The 25,081-nt window shown below is 38.8% G+C and overlaps 1 protein-coding gene across 11 annotated transcripts in view; it reads right to left on the bottom strand.

The window, feature by feature from the left end:
* USP54 (ubiquitin specific peptidase 54) overlaps positions 1-25,081 on the bottom strand; it is a 96,061-nt gene that overhangs the window by 32,639 nt on the left and 38,341 nt on the right. For 9 of the 11 annotated variants that reach the window (XR_001873519.1, XM_017807133.1, XM_017807139.1 and 6 more), the window contains exons 2-7: positions 16,696-17,536; positions 13,961-14,053; positions 4,358-4,492; positions 3,109-3,222; positions 2,867-2,949; positions 353-458 (exon numbers count right to left, since the gene is read on the bottom strand). Coding sequence is in view for 10 of the 11 variants with exons in the window: in XM_017807133.1 (XP_017662622.1) it covers positions 353-458; positions 2,867-2,949; positions 3,109-3,222; positions 4,358-4,492; positions 13,961-14,053; positions 16,696-16,842 (678 nt within the window). In the remaining variant the exon portion in view is untranslated. Of the gene's footprint in view, positions 1-352; positions 459-2,866; positions 2,950-3,108; positions 3,223-4,357; positions 4,493-10,765; positions 10,868-13,960; positions 14,054-15,590; positions 15,789-16,695; positions 17,537-25,081 lie in introns of those variants that run through there. The other 2 variants (XM_017807138.1, XM_017807140.1) reach the window with 2 other exon arrangements.

Here is a 25,081-nt window from a genome sequence, read left to right as displayed (position 1 = left end):
AAGAATTTTTTTCTGATATCCAGCTTAAATTTCCCCTGGCAGAGCTTAAGCCCGTGCCCCCTTGTCCTATTGCTGAGTGCCTGGGAGAAGAGACCGACCCCCACCTGGCTAGAACTTCCCTTCAGGTAGTTATAGACGGTGATGAGGTCACCTCTGAGCCTCCTCTTCTCCAGGCTAAACAACCCCAGCTCCCTCAGCCTTTCCCCATAGGAAACCCAAACACGACATCTACTCCTGTTTTCAATACTTGTGTCTAGTCAAAGAAGCACCCATCATCAGTAATTTTCCCCTTTCTTCACTGAATGACTGTGAGATACTGAATTCAAACCCAAAGAAAAGTAAGGATACTCACTGGACAGTTCCGCAGGTCTCCCATAGTGCTGGCGTTCTGCAGTAGCTCTCCAAACATATCTGGAGTTGGTTTCTCTCGCCTCTCCAGCATACAAATAGCTTGATTGCTTCAGTAAAGAGAAAACACGAAAAACAAAAGTTTAACAATAAAATAAAACAAACCCATATTAAGCCAGTATATGTTTCACTAACATTTCGTTAAAAGTTAAGAACCTTAAAATACACAACACTTTTTATATTTAACACTGTAGTACAGAAAAAACACACATTGTTCAGTGTGAATTACAACATCTTCCCTTATAATACTGCATAAAGAAAACAAGTACAACTCAAAACAGAAACAGATCACTGTTGGGCTTAAAATTTATATCTTAAAAGCAAACTTTAGCATTTTGATAAATACTTGATTTCCAAACGAAATATCTTTTTCAAAATGCTTCCCTTCAACAATCACAGTCGTAGTAAAATAACACAGTAAAGCACACCCTTAATCACAAAACTGCAAACAAAAAATAGCAAAGTACCCAATTTATTTTACTGTCCAAGTTGAAAGAAAGATGGTAATATGTACACAATACTAGTGCTCAAAGCATGTTTAAGCTTAAAATGGTTTCAGCGGTAAATAAACGTGCTACTGTGTATGGGTGCTTTTAAAATAACGCGACAGTTTTTATTGTGATATTTCATATATTTTTATATAAAATCCTGAATACCACTTACATAATTATTTTCCCATTTTTCTAGTAAATAATATTCTGATATAAAGTGTCTTCTGGAACTTAATGGAAAACTACAGCTCGATAGAACAGCAGGCAGCAGCCACAAGGGGGAATGCTTTACAGTATTCCTGGTACACTGGTGAAGTGGTAGCTTTTAGCAGATCTGCATTAGAAGAGCGACTAGTGGTTTTCATGACAATTTTTTCAGGCTCTGTAACTACAGGTCTCACATGCCAGACAAAAAACAAAGTTCTAATCCCAATAAAAATTTTAAGAAAAAAACCAAATAACAGACTCCTGCCTTGACCGTATTTAAGCAACTTTTAACTGAGAAACTACCTATTAAAAGAAGACTTCTCTCCTCTAGCATTAATTCAAACAATCTGCTATAGAGCCACAGTTATTGCTCTGTGCACCATCTCCTTTAATGAAAGGTCACAGTGACCAGGGCACTTCCCCAATAACTAGAAAAAACAAGAGCTATATATCCTTCCAAGAAAGAAGATTTGAAGAACTACAGGCTGGTCAGTCTCACTCTATCACCTGAAGTAACGACAGACCAAATCAATCCCCTTGGAAATCAAGCATATGTAGGACAAGAAGGTGAGTAGAGCAGCCAGCATGGATTTACCAAGGGCAAACCATGTCTGACCTATTTGATTATCTTCTATCATATGCTGGGTTATGTCGAGGAGGTGAGAGCAGTTAATATCATCTGGTCTCTAGCAAGGTTTCCAAGTCATCTACAGCATTCTTGAGGCCAAACTGGGAGATGTGGATTGCACAGGTAGAATACAATGCAGGAGAAAACCTAACTGGACCTTTAAGCTCAGAGGAGCAAAACAAACAGTAGATGGTTAAGAGTTGTGTTCCTCAGGGTTAATACTGAGGCTGAAGTTATTTAACATTTTCATTAACAACCTGGATGACAAACTGAAATACACCCACACCAAGTCTACACATGACACTAAACTGGATGGAGAAGTCAATATCCAGATAGGGAGTGCTGCCATCCAGAAGGATCTTGACAGGTTTGAGAAAAGAGGTGACAGGAACCTCATGAAATTCAGTCAAGAAGAATACAAAGTCTTACACCTTGGACAGAGCACACTCAGTGGAGCAGTACTGCCTGGGCACCCAGTGGCTGAGGAGCAACACTACAGAAAACTGTAGACAAGCTGAACATAAACAAGACCCTTCACGGAGGCAAACAGAGAAAGGACAAGAGGCAGAAGACACAGAAAAGGAAATTCTCACTGGATATAAGGAAAAAAAGCTCCACACTGAGTTCCTAAGAACTGGAACAAGCAGCCCAGAGAAGTAATGGAATTTTTGTCCTTTAAACACTTCCAAAATTCAGCTGCACAAAACACCAACCAGCCTGATTTAGCTTTGAAGTCAGCCCTGCTCTGAACAGGAGGATGGAGTAGATGTCCGAAGGTCTTTTTCAACGTAATTTTTTATTTTTTAATTTTTTTATCTGTTTTCTTAAATCACCTGCTCACATATTAAGGTCCTTCAAAATATACATGAGTCCTTCCCACTCCAGTTATTAAGATTCAGGATCATAAACAAGCAGACACACTGATTCATGCCTAAATTGCTGTCTTCTGCCTCATTAAATCGTCGTGTTCTTTATCAGAATTATCAAAGCTCCACGAACTTTGAACAAATCATGTTCTGCACATTTGATCTTGTGATCATAAAGGTTAAACTGCAATACTAGTATGGATAAAAAAGAAAAAAAGAAAGGAAAAGAAAAAAAATAGAAGTTCCTTGTGAAAAAGTCAACTCACCAGAGTGAGGTTGTGGAAATATAATGTACCATCTGGATGAAAGGTAATGGGTCAGAGGTGGCACCACAGCTGGTACAAACACACTAAGGAGAAAGAAAATATAATACATTGACAAGATTAAACAGGTATTTCTGTAGCAATACTTCTGTTTGTATATCTTTTTACCAGGGCAATGCATGGTTTAGGAATGTAAATACGAAACTTGAGAACTGGTGATTGGTACTAAGCACAGATCACCTCACCTGTTCAAATAAAGTCATAGCAAACTTCTGGTGGGAAACACAATGTGGTGCAGTGCAAATATCTTCCTTTGTCTCATCTGCAATGTGGAAGTGAATTCGCATTAACAGGTTTTCCTAGCCAAAGAAGAAAAGGCAAAAAAAGCATTAGATAATTTCAAATGCAGACAAAAAAGTTAAGATATAAATTACAAGAGCATGTCAGATGCAATAATGTTTAAGTGTTATTTACAAAAACAGAAGGCTCCTGCAAATTTGTGAAAGTTGCCTCAAACCCAAAGAAATTTATATTTCTTTGATATAAAAAAAAATGGCCTCCACTTCTGATTTGAAATATTATGTCAGATTCATTTTATTTACTAGCACTGCTGAAGATTCTGCTGATGATTCTTCTGTCCACTTCTCAAGCATCAATGGATTTGATCAAAAGTAACAGACAGAGCAGCTTTGCAGTTTTAAAATCACTGGATTCACACTAACTTCTCATCAATACAAAGTAACCCAAATCAATTTCTACATTCCATAAGGGCTTTGAAATATGGCACATAATCTACATTCTATCAAAAAGGGGGAGAACTAATACATGAAGAGGCAGACTAAATTCTATATGAAACAAAAACACTGAATGTTTGCTAGACATTGTTTCATTCAACTCTATCTGTTTTAAAGTTCTCAGGGGGTCTTGTCCCAAGACCTTCTCTCCTTCCACAGTTGCCAACATTAACCTGTGGGTACCATAAGTTTACTGACATCTCTTCCAGCAGCACACTTTTCACTATCACTATTGGCTGCTTGGATGGTTTGTAGGCCTGCAATAAACAGGTCAAGATTAATTATTAGGCAAAACAGCTCTGACCTTGTACAATTTGGCTTGAACAGTTTTCCTGTGAAAACATGATTTCAGAGTAACTGGCAAACAAAATGTCCTTTCACCCTTTTGAGGTGATCCTTAAAACTGGAATCCTGGATCATTCTTGCAGTGCATTTTTTTTTACAATTCATATCTAAGATACACTTGAGAGTGCAAGCAAAAGTAACTGTAAAAATGGTTAACACTGGTATTTCCATTCCCAAATCATTATCTTAGAGATCTCTTAGGGACTTTTCCAGGCCACACATGCAAACCCTTTTGCAATCCGGGGAAAGGAGGAATGGAGGAGGAAAAAAAAATAAAGGGGGGGGGTCAGAAGGAAAGATTGTGTAGCATGGGGCCACATCTGTGCCTGTCAAACCATCTTTGAGTTATACTCACAAAACATTCAGCAGCATCATCCATGATGCCCAGCTGGAAGCGTTGCTCATCCTGAAATGTCTTTGCAAGAGCAGTACGCAGGGCATCAGAAGGCAGCACCTTCTCACTGCTACACTGAAATTGGTTGAAGATACCCTAGTAAAAACCCAAAAAGATAGTTAAGCTACTGTATTTTCAAAATATGACTCAAGTTATCTGAAAACAAACAGCAAACATTTAACTTGCTTTGATCCAGGAACACACTTGTATTGTACATGGACTACAGGACAAAATCCTAAAAGTTCCTCCTTTGAAATCATGTGCACCTTTGTGTATTTTTTCCTTTCCCTTCACATATCCAAGAAAGGGTGGGGAGCTTAGGAGTAAATTTCCCTCACTATCAATCCCACTTGGATCTTCCTCCAAATCTGATTCCTGAAGCAAATACAATGAACGCTAAAACTTCCTCACTTTTATTCCTGTTTCTCCTTTTTCAATTAACTTTCTCACTTCAGCTCAGAAACTTTCTTCTTACACATGCCACCTTCTTTTCTCTCTTAAGCAATTCTTTCCAAACACCTTAGCCCTTAAACAGCAACAACTTGTTACTTGCACGCTTTAAGGAATTTACCTTCCATAAATCCAAGTGGATAACAATTAGATGATTTTTGTGTCAGCGTGCCGGAGGGAAAATGCACAAAGCAAATAGGAAAAACAGTTCCTGTGTAGAGCCAGCTCTTCACTTGCTGCCATAAACCTGCATTTTCATAACTTACACATCACCTGGGTAACCATTTGCAAGGATGAGCAGTTCTATAAAGACACATTACTGTCTAAAGTGCAGGTTATATGCGTGAAAGTTCAGTATATATTCCCAACTGATTAAAACCTCACATTTATTTTGTGTGTGTGAAATATCCAAAACATCTTTTGAAGTTATTTAACTTTCACTGTGCCCTTCCTACAAAAACAGGAACAGAATTCTGTATGCAAGATCCTCAGTTTCAGTAAAAAACTTCTACCCTTATTTTCATATAGGGCCACTCAGTCTCTACACCACTCTTCCACTTTCTACCTAATTTCATATGACAAGCAACCTTCTTCATCAGTGTCAGTCTCAAAATTCTGCTTGTCCTTTCCTATAAAACTTTCCTCACGATTTCTCAGAAGATTGTGGAAAACCTTAATTCTTACTACAAGAGGGAAAAAAGGATAACGGATAACCTTCAATTGTGCACCAGCTGGCTTTCCTGCCTTCTAAACTCAGTAAAACAAGGAGAAAAACAAACTGGTTTGTCTGTTTAGTTTTCTTTCAAATCTACACTAATCAGCAGTGAGTCACGATTCATGTATCACTTCCTCCTTTAATCACAGAAAGCTTCTCTCCAGCATACTTAGAACCTCTATTATTTGGAAATAACCTGAATACTTTTCTCCTTTAACTATTCTTACTTTCCTTATAAGGAAATGAGAAAGTAAATTGGGAAAAGGTTTGTCAAATGGTACAATTTTGTCTGCTTTAAGCTGGAAGAGAGCAGAACACAGCTGTCACTGCACAGCCAGCACACAACCTCTGCGCCCCTGCCATTTCTGCCTGTAGGAATGGAACAATTTATAGTGTTGACATATTATCTAAGATAGATGTAAAATGTCCATCTCTCTTTACTGTTACTTTTATTTTGGTAGTCCTCATGGTCCTCATTCATGGGTGAGGGATCACTGTGCTGAAGTTCAGAGCCCTTCTAAAATTGCCTTTATTAGAATATCAAATAATCATTAGAAAAGTGGTAATGAAGAGAAATATGTGAGGCAATAAGTCTCATACTTCATGAATTACAGAAAATACCTCTCCTCAGTTACCTTTTTTATATATGTATATAAAAACTGAAAGAATTACAAACTCTCTGCACTTAAACTCAATCACCATTTCTGTCACTCTGATAACTGAGCAAGTTTCATGTTTCATTAGTGAATTTTCTCATTTCAGTGAACAAAAAAAAAAAAAGCAGTGAGACATAACTCCATCCTGCTTCAGCACTTCCCATTAAATAATTTACAAGCACTTGAAAACATTCATGGCTGTGCTTTGGAAATGTGTTTATTCTGGTTATCATCAATCTCACTTCACAGATCTGGAAACCAAGACACTTGCCTAGCAACTGGGCCACAACCTCACTGCCAGGAACTGATGGATGGGACCTGGTCTGCTTCAATGGAAGCCCTGAAATGGCTCTGCACTCCTGGGGAGTGAGAATCAATGCAGGCTCTAAACTAGGTAAAAGGAAAGGAAGCAAGCAACCCAAAACTCTCTTTCAAATTTCATCTTTAAAGAAACAGCATATTTACCATGGAACAAAAAACAATTCAAAACGTTAAAGAATTCTGTGAAGAATGCAAAAACCAAGAAGTAAGAGATCCCAGTACTATATGGAAGAATGCTTCCTCAAATTTGTAATGACATAGCATACAATGGTATAGTTTAATTTAGATTACAAGAAAAAAAAAAAAGTCTTAAAACCAGCGAGTAATTGTGCATTTGAATCTAATAAAGATCAAATCTTATCATGTCATTACACAGTGCAGTTTACAGCATGATGGAACACAGTGCTCATAGGAAGTCCCAAAAGCACCTCTAATGGAGTCAAAAACACTTTGAACACACAGGGCAGTTTGGTTTTCCTCGAGTTTTGGTCTGGAATTTTGGGGATTTTTTAGGGGGGCAATTGGGTTCCTTCTCCTTTATTTTTCAAGACAGATTCTTTGCTTCCCTTCAGAACAGGTCTTTCTTGTCTCTCAGCCTTAGATGGACAGGTGTGGCATTTCCTGCAGTTTCATCATTTAACATTATCTAAGTCAGATCTCTCTCCTTAATTTAAGGTCTTGCCTTGAGTGATACAGTTAATCTCTAAAACATTTGTTCCATATACAGGTATGAAAAAAACCAGCTGGGTGCAGACCAGGAAAGCACTGCTGATTCTGCCCCAGGTGCTCTCATGACACCTTTCCTCCCAGTGCTTCTGGAACATAATGAGAACTCTATATACAAAACATTCAAACTTCGTTCTCTTTAAAAACTTCTTCAACTGAAATTGAATATGGTGAAAATCCCACCAGTGTATTCACTTCACTGATGATCCCCCTCAATGGCTACATTCCAACACAACTGAGCATATCCCTTACATTGGCAACAAAATGAATGGACACTGTTAAAAGGTTCATTTAACCAGTTGTCAATAACTAAAATCAAGGATACTGAACAAAAAAAGAATTAGTTTAACAAATTACTAATATTGTATTAATAGTAGTACTTTGCTTTCTACACTTGAGGACATGTTCTTGGCATGTTGGTAACTCTACAAGCCAAGACAGAGAACGGTATGAGCAAGGGATTTTTCAGATAGAAAGAATATCTTCTTGTTACACTGCATTCCTAAGGTACATATAAAAAAGAAGCCCATTCCCCTTCACATCCCCTTCCCTACACATCTTCAAAGGTCTGGAAAGGGTGGCAGAGACAACAAAATTAGGATGCGCAAGCATTCCTTAAGACCAATACATTCCCAAAGTCCATCTCGTTGCATAGTCCTTCCCCAAATATGAATGATCACAAACCATGTTGTTCTCCACGCAGTTTAGAGACTAAAGATAACAAATATTTTTTGAAGTAATTCATGGGATTGACATGAGTTCTTTGTAATTCTTTTAAATTTTAAAGATTTCAATATCTGTGAATCCTCCCATAGTTTATATGAGCTGCTCCCAATTACCTTTTAACAGTGTTTGGAATCAATCTCCTCCCTAGGAAAGAAGTATTCCATTTATTTGGGCTAAATTGACATCTGCAGTGTACCACTAACCATACCAATTAAAAAACCCAAACTTGATATACATGCACATGTGACTTTTTAATCAAGCATGCAGAAGTAGGCTGACATAAGAATAAACTGATAGCTGAAGACAACAAGCAACAGCTACTGAATCAGATCAGTGTTCGTGCACTGTGAATTTGAGCTGTGTCCTTGGCAGCTTTCTGAGAACTAATTATTCCCTTCCAGCATTATGCAGAAGTTTCTTCTGGATGGGGATATCACTGCAGCTCTAGTGGTGTGGTATTTCTTTCAAAAAACAAAATATGTTCTCCCCCAAATGCCTTAGTATTCCCTACATTAATAGTTTCCACCTTTTAGCAAAAGCTACAAATATTAACACGGCCAATCCTCATCCTTCTCTCACTGCTCAGCATGTCAATATTATTCTTGCTGTCACTCAACTGTTTCTTGTTTTTGGTTTGAGGGGGGGTTGTTTTTATAATTTTTTTTAAACTTTCTCTCCATTTCAACAGCATGCCCTTCTTGATTCAATTCAGTGGACCATTTTTCTTGCTAATAGCACCTAATGTCTCCTTCAGAACATAACACTCTCCTGATGAAGCCTCTTACTCAGCACCACAACCTGTTTCAATAAAAATTCTGGCTGCTAAAAATCACTTTTCTCCCATTCAAACACATCAGCCTCCACCCACAGTATTTCCACTAGCTCACATTTCTTCCTCACATTTCCTCAAGTTATATTCGCCTTCAAGGTTGCAATAAGTTCTAGCTCTGTTTGGGTTTGTGTCTTTGGATCTCCTCCCAAACCTCCAAGTCTGTAACAATCAACTTAGATTTCCATTTATTCCCTTCTTTTAGAGCCTCTTCCATTTGTAGTTACACTGTATCCTGAACATTAACATCAGGCCCCAATACACACTGTCAAGTCAGGCACCCGTGGCTACTACCAAAATCAAGTAAAATAATAGTTTCCACGAGTGTTGTTTAGGAGGGTGGCAGCAAAAGAAACCCAAATCATAGAATGTGCACATCTACTAGGTAACAATTTATTAACTACTTGATCAAGATCAAAACAGGCAATTGTTATTTGGAAGCTTCAATTACCAGTTTATTAACTCAGGAAACTGTACTTGCTGCTAGTTTATTTGGCAGGCAGTTAACTGCAAGTGCCAACTGAAAAAAAAAAAGTTCAAACGATAAAAGTAATTATTTTATGTATTTTGACTACTGTTTTACCCTGAAATACTATCGTGATTTGAAAAATGCACAAAATAAGGAGATGAAATCTCTGCAACCAACCTATTACTGTCTCAACCACGTGATGAACATTTCATAACAAATCACTCCACTTCAAGCAAGTGGCTAATCAGAACCAACTACAGTCATTCCATTTCTTCAAAGCACTCTAAAACTTTACTGTTCTCAGTTTTCATCTTAGACAACCACATCATTTTTACACAGAAAATTCACATTCTTCCTGCTTTTGTTGCACATGACAAAATTACAGAAAAGACCAGCCCTACTGGAATTTATCAATCAACAGAGCATTCTTCTTTGCGATCTACAAAAAACACTCTGTCCTATATCCTGGCACTATGGAGCTCCCAGTACAATCCCTGGAAGGAGAACAAACTCTCTGTGGCATGCTCAGTACAGTGGACGGATTTCCCCCTTCCTGCCCTCTTCCAGCTGTGATAAACAAAACACCAAAGCAAAGTCACGCTGAAGAAAAAGGAAAATAAACCAAAACATAATAGGCTTCAACATCAATAATATATCAAAAAGCTGTTCTGGTGTTAGAGCAGGCAAACCATAGAGGTAAGGACAGCTTGTGTTCTGAAAAAAAATATTTAAATAATGTCACATCTTAAGGAATAGTGTTTGGGATTCCAGCTCAGAGTCTGCAGCTCTCTCGTCTTTTTATAGCTGTTGATGCAAGGTTCCTTCAAAGTACCCAACTTATGTACGTCTGGAATGATTTCAAGGTTTATTTTGTGGCCACAAACATAGCCAGGTAGCACAGTAAGTTTTAAAATCACTTCAAGAATTTGTGCAATGGAAGTCTTCAATGTGGTACAAAAAGAAAATGTGATTTGATATCAAGTATGACATCACTGTCTTGTGATTCTACATTTAAAATTACAAGTAGTATTTAGAGAGCTAGCTGAGCATTTACAGTAAATACTGTGCATGACATCAGAATCCCTAGAAACAGTTGCAGCAAGCCAAGAAAGCGTGGAAAAAATACAACTTCTTCGGTGTTATTCAAAGGCTAAATTTAGCTTAATGAAGACTATCTTCCTCTAGAGTCAATAGGAAGAGGATGTTGGCTTTAGAGAAACATTTCAAAGTCAGAGAAGAGCATGAATCCTCTCTGCACAACACAGGAGGCATCAGGTATCTTGGGAAGGGACCCTGAAGTGGAGCGAGGGGACTCCACATAGACTACTCCCCTCAAGTGTTGTCCCTTTCCAAGGCCAGGCTGGAATCTGAACGTGCCAGCACGACCTGAAGAGGAGTAAACATATCCTGCCTCCACCTTGCGTGTCTGGACACATATTTTGGGCAGATCCACCTGACAGCATGCAAGGCTAATTACCTCTCCCCAGACCCTAATGGGAGATTTTCGCATGGTATAGAGCTCCAAATTCTTGTGTTCCCACTGGATCCAGTCACATCTTCTCCCTCATCTTAGCAAAGCCTAAGGCAAGATTCAAGAGAAAGAAGATGTCAAAGACCTGGAGGCTAAGCTGGCATTACCCTGGCAGGACAACAATTAAAGGCTTCCAGAGCAGAAAGGAGAGCTGAGGCAGAAGGAAAAGCTGAGCACAGAAGGGAGGGCATGATCCTGCTGTAGTGGGACACAAAACATGCTCTTGGTTACACTGCAGTATTAGGTGCACATTAAGCACATTATCCCATATGTCTTACACAAGTTTACACACACCATGTACCAGACAGACAGACTTGTACAGGAGGAAAAGAATAGAGCAATTTGAAAACACTGATCCAGAGGGCAGCAGAGAACAAATAAATACCTTACACAGCCTTTTCCCCACTTCTGACGCCTGCTTAAGGATTTATGAAGATAAATGTGACCATCTCCACAGTTTGGGGCTGTTCTTTGTGCATACCCCTACCTTTTCAGCTTCATGCAAGCAAGGCAACCTATGTTTCTGGTGTTCAGAGGGTTTTTTTGGAGGGAGGTTTGCATCCCCAATTTCACAGTTAAGTGACCACCTTTATTACTCACCTTTATAACAACATTTGACTTGATAACAACACAAAAATGGGTGTGGGATTTTTCAAATATTTATGTACACACATCATCATTTCACACAAGATAAAGGTGGAAGCGTGTCACAATACCACCCAGAGAAAAAGGTTCTGGAATGGGTTTGGGTAGAACACTGCAATCTCCCATGAAGAATGGAGTGTAAACAGAGAAAATGCTAACTTTTTGATCCAGCTGCAATTTGTTTACTTTTTCAAGTCTTTGTTACTGCCCACATTCATAAATACTTGTCTAGATAATTCTTTAATTGTTTACACATTCTTTAGAGGTTTTGTGAGCTATAGGAATTCTGCACACAAGAAGATGCAAGTTTCCTAAAATGTGCAAAAGTAGTACAGAATTTAGTGCAACATTATAGCTTGATTGGAAACTAAGGGTTGTAACACCTCCTGGCTAAGCATAGCATTGCTAAGAAATTCAGATAGAAAAAAACCAAAAACCAAAACCACAAAAAAATTCCTTGTAGATATCTGTGAGTGAGAAGAGAGCGCAACAACTTTTTCAAAGGCTGCCTAATTTAAAAAATAAGCATATGGCTGCAGGCATGCAATTTGTGAAATCTGCCACTCTACCTGTCACTTCCAAGTTTATAATAGCTTACCACACACTTCAAGACATCAAAAGCAAGGATTTTACCAACAAAACTAAACACTCTTTGACCCAATGTCTGCTTTTAATACATATTAAAATACAGAGATCCTGTCATCTCCCAGTCTTACTGTAGTGCTTGCCTTCTCATACTGGTACTGCTAATCCACATGCATCTTTGTCCACAGTTCATCTTTCAAGACCAGTTCCACAAAGACCCATTCTCCCCATTTCCTGTAATATCCTTTCACATCCCTCTCCCTCTTTTCCAGTATTCTTGCAGAGAAAGACTTTTAACTATTATCTTTATATTAAAACCAGGAGTCTGATGCAGAGTTGAGAACCTACTTTCAACCATGGCAGAACCTGTCTGATCTCCTGGTATTTCCTTGGCATATCTTGCTGTTAGGTTAAACCCCAGAACAGCAAAAGCTTACATTGATGGTGATTTCCTAAATCCTTTTCTTTCTGACCTCAGCTAACAAAGAACGCCAACAATCCCTTGGCAACACTCAAGGGCATGATCCAAGAAATACCTTCAAATTATTTATTCCACTGAACTTAATGAACTCAAAACAGACCATGACTAAACCTTGCCACTTCCCTATAAGGAAGGGGATATATTTAATACTCCATCTTTTTCTTGTCTGGATGTGCCATCTTGCTCCTAACCCACTGTTATATCCTCTTCTGATGATACTGCTGTAAATATCCTGTCCTGTCATTTCAACAGATACATCTTGAGACAAATTTCCCTTCAGAAGGAAATAACTCCACTTCATGCCTTAATAGTCTCCTCTTTGCTGTGCAAAGGAAAACCCCTTAACAGCAGCCCAAAAACTAACCAGATAACTCATTTCAAGCCTATCTCTACCAGAGCACATGTAAAGTCACTTAACAGTAGCAAGACAGTTATTATACCATAACTATTGCCTGTATCAACGTGAGATGATCCTAATTTAAACCTTGTACTATTTTGCCATATTTGTAAGATATGCTGTCTGTGCTTTTCATTACTGCACACATAATACTTGACACAATAAATTCTACCACAATTAATTTATATACTTTAGTTGGATTTTATAACCCATTAGTGATCAAAGTCTCAGTCTTGATTTCAGAAAGAAAAATCACTGCTCAGGAAGATTAAAGATGGTATTTTCATCATGTTTGCATCATGTCCATTTCTCCCACAAGAAGCTGTGGGTTTGAAGAAGCAAAACTTAGAAAGGAGGCCACAAAAAAACCCAAAGTGCTACAAATTAATTGGTAGAGACAAATGGAGACACAGGATTGCACAACTGACTCAAGTAAATAGCAGTACTCAGAAGCAGAGCTAGCATTCAGATCTTACTGTCCAGGCAGCCTCTATGACAGTCAGCTATTGCATCTGCATCTACAAACAGAATTGATGTTTTTTAAAACAGAGACTACAAAGAGTGGAGCCATTTAATGCAGACATCAATACTTACAGTAGAAAATACCCTTTTAGTCTTACATAATCAACAGTTTTGAACAGAAAGGCTTAAAGATAGATTGCCTTCTCCATCCTGACATTTAAAGTAGCTCTAAAGGAACAGGTAAATGCTGATGAGCATACTAACTGTATCCAGTACTGTATTTGTACACCAAACGGCAAATTGGAATAAATTAAGCAAAATTATTTTACTGCCTGAACTAATCTTTCAAACAAGGAGTCTCACAATAACCCGCATGCCATTGATAAGAGCCCTTGTATCTGAACAAATTTTAAAGGCAGTACTAGAAGCGTCTTGGATCAGTAGCTATCAGATTTATATTTGCTCTCCCAAATTTTCAGGTGCAAGTTTGATTACATATATTAATCAAGTATCATAAATATTTCTGTTCAAATTTTTTAAAAATGGTTTTCAATTTATTTCTAACTTTTACCTTAAGAGCACAGAAGATGCAAGAATCACCCATACATTTGTGCGTTGTGATTTGCCGGAAACTGCGGCGAAAAATGTCCAGGTGCCAGAGAACCTGAAACACAAAAAGCAGCACAGTCAATTTTATGAATAGATAAAATAAAACAATGCATGAACCTCTGATTAAAACTGTACATGCTAAATAATCCCGGAAGTACACTAATGTCACCTTTAAAAAAGGATGCCTTTTATGTAACTGCAAGTTGACATCTTCAGCTTTCTTCTTTAGCTGTAACCTTCACATATGTTAATTTACAATAGAATCTCCTTCTGAATTTCTTGCCACGTGCTTTTAGATTAGAAAACTCTCTTCTTTGTCTATGTGGCAGTGCTGGCTTAAACAGCACCTTCCCTGACTGCTCCCCTGTGCTGGCCAGCTGGACAGAGCAGCCAAAAGGACACCCCATCCACTGCTGGGGCCAAAACTCTTGCGTTCTTCCACCTCCTATGCAGCTTTCTTTTCTGAGCAGAAAGACTAAATGCTGGAAAAATGGAGGACCAACAGCAAACATATTACGGAGTTCTCACAAGTAAAAATGGCAAAATGTTAAAAGCCGTTATGCCCAATATTACCATTAGAAAGTGCACTTACAGGCCATGATTACTGGCAGATTTCTAACCCTAACCTGTTTGGGCAGTTGTACCTTTCTCTCAGGACAGGTATGGTGGTAATACCAGGTGTGTGACCACGTAGGGTCACAGCACAGCAAACCAACCAGGCTTTTATATGTTCTGGTAGCAACAGTGAGTGGTGACATTTGCTCTAACAGCACCAAGTTTTATTCTTAAGTTTTACCACTAAATCTGTCCACTCTTGGGAAACTATTAAAATTTGTATCTGTAAAACAGTGAAAATACCCATCTCTGAGGTGTTTCACAGTCTGCTCTTTATGTATAAATGTGGTGACCCCTGGCTATTTCAGCTTCAACTGACAATAACTGGACTTTCTTGTAACCCTCAGAGCCACCAGCCTTTCAGAAAGCAGAAGCTTGCACTGAAAGAAGCCCTGACCTAAATCACGTCCTGCCAGGTTCCGGACAGAGCAGCAAGGTCTGGGCTGACGTGTGCTGGCTAAATGCTTTGTTAGCACAGAGGAACCCAGTGTCTTATTTCTGATGAATTTGTCCGGAGCAACTGGCTAGACAAAGTTTAGCACCCTGAAAAAATTTGTGCTGGTTTCAACAAGTGTTTCCAAATGGAAAAATTTGTTACCTAAACCATAACAGTATGTAATATTCAGTAACCACATTTTTAAATACAGTCTGTAAAATTGCCTAAAACTTCAGAATTGCCATGGCTATGTTTATACTCGAACTCTCCCTATACTTAAGGGCCTGGGAGGCAACATAAGCCTTGGAAACATTTGATTACACACAACATTCCTGAAGAACTACTACAGTCTTTACAAAAGGACAAAAAAACTACATTTAGGAATCAGTCCAATTTTTTTATGTAATTGCCTTTAGCGTTTATCCTGAATGTTTATAGAAATTCTTAAAAATAAGGAGCAACAAACATTCAAGAGCATCTCAGACTGAGTGTTAAAAAATTAAGATAAGCCCCAGAAGTATATATTTTATGGAATTATTACCATCTTTCTTTTTTTAAATTCAGCTCTGCTTTTAAGTACTTTTGGTGTCCTATCTCTCTTGAGCTTTAGAAGAAAAGGGTTTCTGTAGGAGACTAAAGGCCACGCCATACGCTTCCATCTTCATGCATGGCATGCAGCTGGTGTCAGGGTCTACTTAGTTCTGACCTAGGTTCAGAGTAACTCGGTATTAGGAGGCAGTCAGTGATTACACCTTACAGCTTAGTAAAGGTAACTGATACAGAACATCAGTGGAAACTCCACTTTTCTTGTTACAATTTCTCTTTGCATGTAGTCCTGTATTTCCCAACACATTAAGCCTATTGAGGGTCATAGGTATACATATTTGTATGGGGGCTATCTGGAAGCTTGAAGTTAGTCAAGAACCTGATTGTGCCCATAGGAAAAAAAGGAAATAGAAAAACAAACCCACAATGACACGGTCTGTGCTGCACAGACAAGCCACAAGAAGGGATGGAAACTGATGTGGAGAAGGGGTTTTAAACTCTGCTCAACTGAATCTCAACCATCAGACATTCAAAACATCTAAATGGTGACAATATCTCTATAGCAGCCAAACCACTCCACTGCATTTGGCACTGGAAAAAGCTTTTCTTCTAAATCAAAAGGTAAACACTCAATCATTTAAACTAAGCTACAAATCAGCAGTTAGAAAGAAAACTGAACTACATAAAAAAGATCTTGTATAGGCATTATCAAACCTTGAACCTGACTGGTTCAACAAAAAAGTTAAATTTACTTTAAGGAGTATACATATTACAAGCTATGCAATATTCGACTATTTTAAAATAAATTTTCTACATATATTTTTATCTTTGGTTGACATACTACAAGTTTACACAAGACATTCAAGTACAGTAAATGATGTCTATGTATATGCCGTTCATTTCACCAAGAAAACCTGAAAATTACAAAAACTGTTCTATAACTCAACTAATCTGCATTTCCAAATGTAGCTTTATTCTATCCAGGCCCATAAGCAATTAGGTACTCAAGCTTGGCTATATTTGTTCCACAGTCAAGCCCAGGAAAATACTGCAACAGACAGAGGGCAAAGACAGAAACATTCTTTATTCTATGCTCTTACCTGTAGTGCACTATTCAGGAAGCAACTGTTCTGTCCTGGTTCATTGCTGAGACCTTTACTGGGTGCTATTGAGGTGGTATTTCGTGGAGTAAACATGCCCTGCACATTCCCCCGACCCACAGAAAAGTAATTTCTTTTCCAAGACATCTTCCAGTTTCAGCTGTAGAAAATGCAGGTTTGGGCTGGCAGAATATCTGACTTGATCAGACCCCTCCTTTCAAAAAATTTGAAACTGGAACAACATCCAATCTTCTTTAAACTATAGTTTTAACTGTATTTATCCTTTTGCCAGGACACAATTTGCTTCTTTTAAATCCAGCCTGGGATGCTATTCTTCATTTGCTGTTTATGTATGCAAAAACCTCTCTTACGAGCAGCCACATACAACGTTTGCAAAGGGAAGGAATCCATGGTCATGCAAGTTCATCTGTTATGCTGCTTCTCCCTTTTCCAAACAGGCAGTAACAAATGGCAAGTCAAGGAGGTCCCAGAAGCAAGGGAAGAAAAACAACAGCTACCTCCCACACCCCAAAAAAACCAGCTTCTGTAATCCTTCTATAATCCTCCTGCAGAAGATGGGAAAAATCCAATTAGTAAGGGTGCAAAGAAACCAAAATCAAACCGCAACCTTGGCAGCTCCCTTTCAGTCACATCTATCTTGGGTGATGAGAGAGACATTATCCTCACAGGGGAAAAAGAAGCAATTCCAGAACTTGAGAGTGAAGAGCTGTAAAGAAGCAGAAAGTCTCCAACACAGTTCTTCTAATTCTGCGTGCGATCTTTAGAAATTTCTTCTCTTGATCCTCCTTTTGCAATCGGAATGCCCAGCCGTGCCAGAAAGCTTGAGAGAGAAAAATAATCAAAGGCTTGCGTCATTTAATTACTCTCTTGGTTTTGCGGTGTTCTGCCAAGACCAGTGTTGCCTCACCTCCCACAATACACTAAATCTTCTGAGACAAAGCAAAAAATATAAACCTTCCTCCACCCGAAAAACAAAATACTGAACAGAGAATTACTAGAAAAGCATGTAAAAGCAAGGGGGCTTGGAGTATGTTAGAAGGGTTAGAGAAGGAAGTCAGATTAAAAAAATAAAATACAACATTCAAGTGAACCCCACAGCAGTTTTCATACATATCCTTTACAATCCCGTAGTGTTAATTTTTTTTAAGAGCTCTCATTCATTCAAGCAGTTGTACAAGGATTTGTGATTCTGTGAACACGTGCTGTCCACCCCAGAACTGGGCTTTTGCACTGAACTTGGAAGGCCAAGAAGACATGCACAAGGCTCATCCCTGACTCAGTAGCCCACAGCTCTCTTCAGAACAAAAGCAGCCTCCAAACTTTCACCACCAGAAACTTTGTGTATGTCTAAAATGCCGCTTAATCTAGGTACATGGGATATGTCTTCCAAAAGACACAGATGCTTCTGAAGAAGTCAGAAGAATTATTCAATAGAAACTGCTCTTCCCATGGCAAGTTCACTTTTTCCCTCATCGCCAAAAATGCAGAAAAGACCAGAATTATTTAAGAAATCCCTAGGAAGAGGAACTACGAGATTCATGGCAAAACACTTTTATAAAGTTTTACAAGTGTAGTCCACCCATACATACAGAAACTTGCATAATATTTTCTGGACATTCCCAATGACGTTTAGGATTATCCCATTTTTGATACATCTAATAACAACTGAAATTACCTATTATGGCTAGTATGAGCAAGATGACTCTAATCCAAATGTACTCAAGTATTAATTGCAGCATGAAGTCACTACAAAATAGACATATGTAGAGTTCGTGCATCAGCAAAATTAACTAAGAGAATAATACTTTACAAAGATATCCTGGGTATCCACAAAGGTACATTTTTCACCTTCCTCACAATTACAAATTCTTCATCTTCTCTCAAAACACAGAAAAGAACTTCCTCAATATCTGCAAATGGATTACAGCAGCCTAACACATTCCCTTCTAGTAATATTTTCTTTGTACTTCTGTTAAATGCATTCTACAAATATTAATGAAGTCTCAGCATTGCTGTAAGGCAGGCAAATATCTACATACAGATGAATAGTCTTCTTGGTTGCCAATGTGCCATGCAAAATTTTAGATGTGCTTGCAAGCCTGCAGACACAGACCATTACCACGCCTGTCGCACAACATTCCTGAGCGCTGAACCTACACACAGGATTCATTTCAAAGCAATTTCACCCTCAGCCCCCTTTCTTTGCTCAATCCCTTAATGAACCATGAGCCGACCAGACCCTGTGAGCTAATTCAGTTTCAAGCAACAGGGATCTCTATAAACCAACACCACTTGCAATAGGTGCAATGGTTAAGCCTGCACCGCAGAGACTGAGCAGAACGCTGCAAGGAATGAGCCAAGACAGGCAGCGCTGCCTCACAAAAACCACTGAGTCAAGCACTGTCTTCTTTCTGCAGCACCTACAAAAAATGAAAAATGCAATCCAAAACATGCCCAAGATGCACAGCTGAGACCAGCACCTATTCAGTGAACTTCAAAACAAGATTCTGCTCTCAAAATGGGCTGTAAAACTAACTTTTAAGTACTTTTTCAGCCAAGCTGTCTCAGTTATGACAAAGCGAATACAATTTTTTATTGTCTTGGAACCAGAATCAAGATTATAGGCTTTGTACTTCGCTGTCGTTGCAGCAAGACTACTTTGAGCTGGCCCAAACCCTCAGAGTATCTGTGCAAGCTTAGTACCTGCACTGCAACTGCACAGGCTTAGCAGGACAGACTTCTTACCACACGTTGGCCATGATCGCTCACAGGAGCAAGTTCAGTTTGCTCATTTGGCTACGTGGACCTTGCAAAGCTATGAACAAGCAGAAAACACTGAAGCTGGTAACCACCCAGTTAGGACAAAACCAGATCTCTGGAGGCAGCTTCACACTGTACCAAACTCTAAAAAACTCATTAACATTATATACCAGCTCATGTTAAACAAATGTTATGCAAATGTTATAATAATGAGTAAATAAAATATTAAGAAAAAGAGTATATAATAAAAAAGTAAACCCAACATTCTAGCTTATCCCATCAATTCATGCTGTTTGGTAGCAGCTTTCTTCAGGAACCAGGGAAGGCTCCGAGCTGCAGAGATAGGCTGAGCAGACAAGAGAGGCATGGGGCATCACTCCAGCAACACACCCCCAAAGCAAAGCTGGCCATGGTTCAGCATGTAATTCTGGCCTGAAGAAAGGCGAGGCTGTCCTTTGCCAGCACAGCACTCTACAAGACGTACCACACAAGATTTCAAGACCCTGTTCATCCCCATATTCCCTTGCTAAATCAATCATAAAGAAACATAACATCTCAACTTGCATCCTTTGTTCTCTGGCAAGGTCCCACTATCACAGTTCATTTGAAGGGGGGGAGGGGAATGTAACATCCCTCTCTTACTGCAGTCTCATGTCTCTCCAAACATTTTAGGCTATTGCTTGAACCCTCATTTCCAGGCACATGGCTGAATTAGAACATGGCTGAATTAGAATAACCTGTTCAGGAAAGGAGATGCTGTCCTTTGCCAGCACAGCACTCTACAAGACGTACCACACAAGCATCTAGGTATGGCTGAAACCACCAACTAAGTATTTATCACACTATTAAATAAAAGCAGGAAGTCTAGAATTTACTGTTCATTACTTTATTTCTAAAGAAACTTTCAAAACACTAAGCAAAGTAAATGCTTCAATGTGTGAACGTGTGTGATTTTAGAGAAGAGATTCCTCATCCCCAAGATCCTACCACCTCTTCTGGTGCTAGGGATTAATTAATGGTGTTAAGGGCAAATTGTCCCTTCCCGTGCCGCGACATCTCTGAAAGCCTAAATGGTGAGAACCAGCTTTTAAATCCCTTATTTAAATATTTTTTCATAACAAGAAAAGAAGAAAGACAGATATGTCCAAGACAATGCGGTTTGGTGAAACTTTTCGCCCAGATGGCTTCTGACAGTGTGGCTCTTCCACTGAAGAAACACAAGAATGATCCCAGCTAGAGGGAAAGTTTTTAGAACTAGAGGCTTGAGAACACACTTTCTCCATGTAGCTGCAATGATGAAAGTATTTGCTAACTTCTGCATGGATTTAATTATATTTAATTGCAGAGTTATCGGTATTAGGACCTTCATTTACAGTTTAGACACCCAAAAAGATAGTCAGCTTTGCAAGTCACTTTAAATTCAATCTTGAAGGTGATGAAATAAAATAGAGGGATGGAAAGAGTTCCCAATACCAAGTAACCACGAGGCTGGATGAAGAAAAGAATGAACAAGGCAGTGACCTCAAAGGTAAACATTCCTCACAGACATAAGCTGCTGCACAACCAAAGAGGGGATGGCTTCCTCCTCTTTGAGGATGTCTCTTCTTTTTGAGATTCTTAGCTAGCCAGAAATACTGGACAGATTTATATGCACACCTAGATGATAAAGTACAACTACAAAATGTTAGATTTCCATTCATCTCTATTACCAAGAATTTTTTGACAGCAGAAATGGGACAACAGAGGAAAAAAAATTTCTGCTTTATGCATGCATTTTCTCAGTCTTGATTGCAATGCTGGGAAAAAGGGGTGGGGATGAGTCTGTAATGCTTTTCCTATCAAGCTTACACCCACTTGGCACTCTTTCCTCTTAAAGGAACAACTTAATTACCTGGCTCTGTGCTACTTGTGCCCACTGGGTGGAACCAGGAACTGACAGCACCTTACAGTGCCACTCATGCCCACAACAGACTCATACTGGTCTTCCTTCTTTTTTATTCTGCTATTGCACAATTCTCAGTCTCTCAAGTGCTGTAAAGTTACAACAAAGCTTTGAGGATCAGAGACCTTAGGCTAACTTCACAGAATCTTGCTGGAAAATATACTCAGAATTTTCGAAGGTTAAGACAAATGCTCTTTCAAACACCAATCCTTCCACTTAATTGATGCAAAAGTAATTATCCAAATGTTTGGCTAAAAGTTGTTAGTAAAGACCATGGAAATGATCTCGGAGTGAAGACTAAAAACAAAAGTTTCCCTAAATCCACAGATGTGCTATTTCAGAGAGTAGGGGTACTCAAACCTGATTAAAGGTTTCCCAGAGGACACACTAAAGGCCATTTCTGAGGGATAACTTCATGATAATGGAAAACAAAACTGAAAGGAGCAGACAGAACAGCAAGCAAACTAGCATAACAAAGATCTAATTTTGGTCACTAGCAAGGTATTTTTTCAGCTACCAACCACGATCCTGTAATCAGGACACCGATGGGTCAAATTGCCTTCTGGGAATACAGCTGCCTGAAGTGGGAATGCTTGCATTACTGTAGACAGCTTACTGATTCTACAGTGATTGGAAGGAAAAAACTGAACAATTCTATGAAGAAAGAGTCTGTTCTGATACAGACTTTTCAAACCAATAAATAACCCATGAAATATGAAAACAAATATGTTCCTGTTATCTGCTCAGACCAGCAAGGGGGATGGAGAGACCACATTCTGCAGAAACACCCCAAAGTGAGACTCCGCAAGCTCCTGGGGTCAAGTATAGCTTCATACTGCATGAAAATACTCTTTACAGCAGATACAGTTCTCCAACTGCCTCATCCAAAATGCTCATGGGTTTTATAAGACTCCAGTGGACTGCCTCTTAAAACAGTGTAATGAAATCTTGCAAACACTTACCTAATCTGAATCATTTGATTTTAAGCCTGACAGTCAGCCAACTCTATTTAAAGAGCATCTTTCACAGTAAAAAAAAAAAAAAAAAAAAAAAAAAACCAGCAGCAGAAAGTCATTGGCTTTGAACTGCAGAAGGTTCAGTGATGGTGGAAGGCTGAAAATTTCTACCTTCTACCTCTCAGGCTCAAGGGAGCTTCTTCCTACATGCCTGCAGGTTCTCCCCCAAGGCTACAAAGGCTTTTCTGCAGCCCTTCCTGAAAGAAGGACCTCAGCTGATAAACACCTGTGTTCTGTGCAAACTTACAACCATATAGACTTTTGTTCAGAATTGTCACTTATCCTATAGAGCTACTGGGACAGTAGGGTAGCCGTGTCCAGAGTTTCATAAAGCAGTTAAGAAGACTCAAACTATTCAGCTGGCTTTCAAATAATAAGAAAAGCCATTAATACTCATACAGTAAAGAGCTCTAATACAATATGACAATCATTCAAAGGTAAATTACAAATAAAATAAATAAATAAAAAGGCCAAACACACAGGTCTACTTATCTAAAGCCAGCATTATGGCCTTTTCTGATCAACAATAACTTAGCCTGCAAGATGATCTAGAAGCTTCTGGAGTAAAGCATCTCTTCTTAGACACTGTAATTTATAAAATCACGGTTTGGGATAATTGAGTAATAAAGGGCTTCTGTCAGAAGCCAAATAATGAGAAAGTGGAGGCCAGAACTAGAGATGCAAATGTCACATTATTTACTTTGTGTGGGGCTTATTGCCAAAACACACTTTACTCCCCAGATAAAACTTTCACTCATATCAAAAGCATGATATTAATAACCACTTCTCTCATCCACCGCGGTACTTTCAGCACATGCATTTGCTGTGAAGGTTACAGGGAATGGAGGCACACAAACCCAGAGCCTACTTCCGAAAACCTTTGGAAGCAGCAGCCCCCCTTTATATTACACAGCCCTGCTTATCTCAGCAACTTTTCTCTGAGAGTTGAAGAAGGAAAGAATATACGTAAAATTAAGAAAGTCTGCCCAACCTTAAGGAAATTCAAACCTTTCAAAACAATCTGCACGCCCTTCAGATCTCCCCTTTACAGTTGTGCAGCTCTTTTAAGACTGCCATACATGATAATAAAAGTTGCATCTTAACACACCTGGATTTCCAACGTGCTTATTCTCAAGTTTGGTATTACTTTCTACATGAAATCTAAGTTTGTTCTCCCAAGCCTGCACTTAAAAAACACCCTATGTTCCCTTAGACCTGGTGCTAGACATTTCACAAGGAGGAAGGGGGGGTGAAGCCAGCTTTTCATCCCACTCCACATGGAACTTGTGGAGTTTAGATAAATGGGAAAAAACACAGCAGCTTCAAATGTTATGCAAGTGTTCAAAAGCAGTTAAACATCACCAATCAATCCTGCATAACACAGAAAATCATGACAAATAGGAACAGGGCAGCTGCCAACCATATGGTGAAATGGAAGGTTCTAGTTTGATTCTAGAGAACACTCAGCTGCCAGTTATTCCCTTTTCAAACTTCACCTTGGCTTTCCAAAGAGAGCTGCAAGATGAATTCAGTATTGGATTCAGCCTCCAGATATAAACATTTTGACTGCAAAATTCTGTATTACATAGCCATGAGCTACTGCAAAAAGATTTCAAGGCCCTTTCTCCTATGGCATCTCATTAACAAAAAAAAATAAACCTCATCTCTCTTCCTATAACACCACTGACCCAAGAAAACAAGAGTTTTCCACTTTGGCTTATAAATTCCAGCCCAACAATGACTTAAGAGTTCCTAGAAGCTTTAAGTAGTCAGTAGTATCCAACAACATAAGGCTTATTGACTGGTAACTTTTTAAATCCTAAATCCTGCTGCCATTCTTTTCCTGACCTTGCAGATTTTCCCTGCTGAACAGAAAAATTCTTCCTCTTCTGTAACTGTAACTGCTACCTTGTTATAACTATGAGTTTTCCTGTCAATCTTCACACCCCATTCCTAGCTTAAAACAGAAATCAGTAGCTATCAACTCCCAAATCATACTCTTTACATTATAGCACCACAACCCCCTGTTTCATTAAACTCTATTTATTATACCTTGATTTCAGTTAAGTTTGGAACAACTGAATGTGTTAATACACAAATATCCATATAGAATAACAGCCATGAGCAAACGAAATGGATTTTGCAAGAAAACCAACAAACAGAAGAAGTCAGGCACCATTAGTACTTGGATTTCAAAGGAAATAATGCAGATTAAGCAAAGGCAGCAACAGACTTTCACCAAATAGATGGAGAGTTTTTGGGTGGGAAAAATAGTTCTTTCCATTGATATGTTCAGAATCTCAAATACTGTTGTGTCCAGATGGTGCTCAAGAGAAAAGATGACACCCAGAGCAGATATCAGTTTCTTGAACACGAGCACTTAATGGACTTTTTGATACCACTGTGAAAACCTCCGCAAAGGGTGGGCAACCAATCCTACCTCACTTGTGATCAACAGCTGGGGCCAGACAATGTATTTGTTAGTACCATAAAAGCATTTATTCCCTCCCTCTTTTCTCTTAGCTCAGTATAGTATTTGGTCTTAAAAGAATAGTTCTAGATTATTCTCAAACTATTAATTCACTGTATTGTGTGTTTTATCTATACCACCATTACCACATATCAGGATAGCTTGCAGCTCTCATGT

Source organism: Lepidothrix coronata, unplaced genomic scaffold (assembly GCF_001604755.1).
Source record: "Lepidothrix coronata isolate B3197 unplaced genomic scaffold, Lepidothrix_coronata-1.0 Scaffold17, whole genome shotgun sequence".
Lineage (NCBI taxonomy): Eukaryota > Metazoa > Chordata > Aves > Passeriformes > Pipridae > Lepidothrix > Lepidothrix coronata.
The sequence above is the reverse complement of the archived record's forward strand: the minus strand, read 5'-3'. Positions and strand labels throughout refer to the sequence as shown.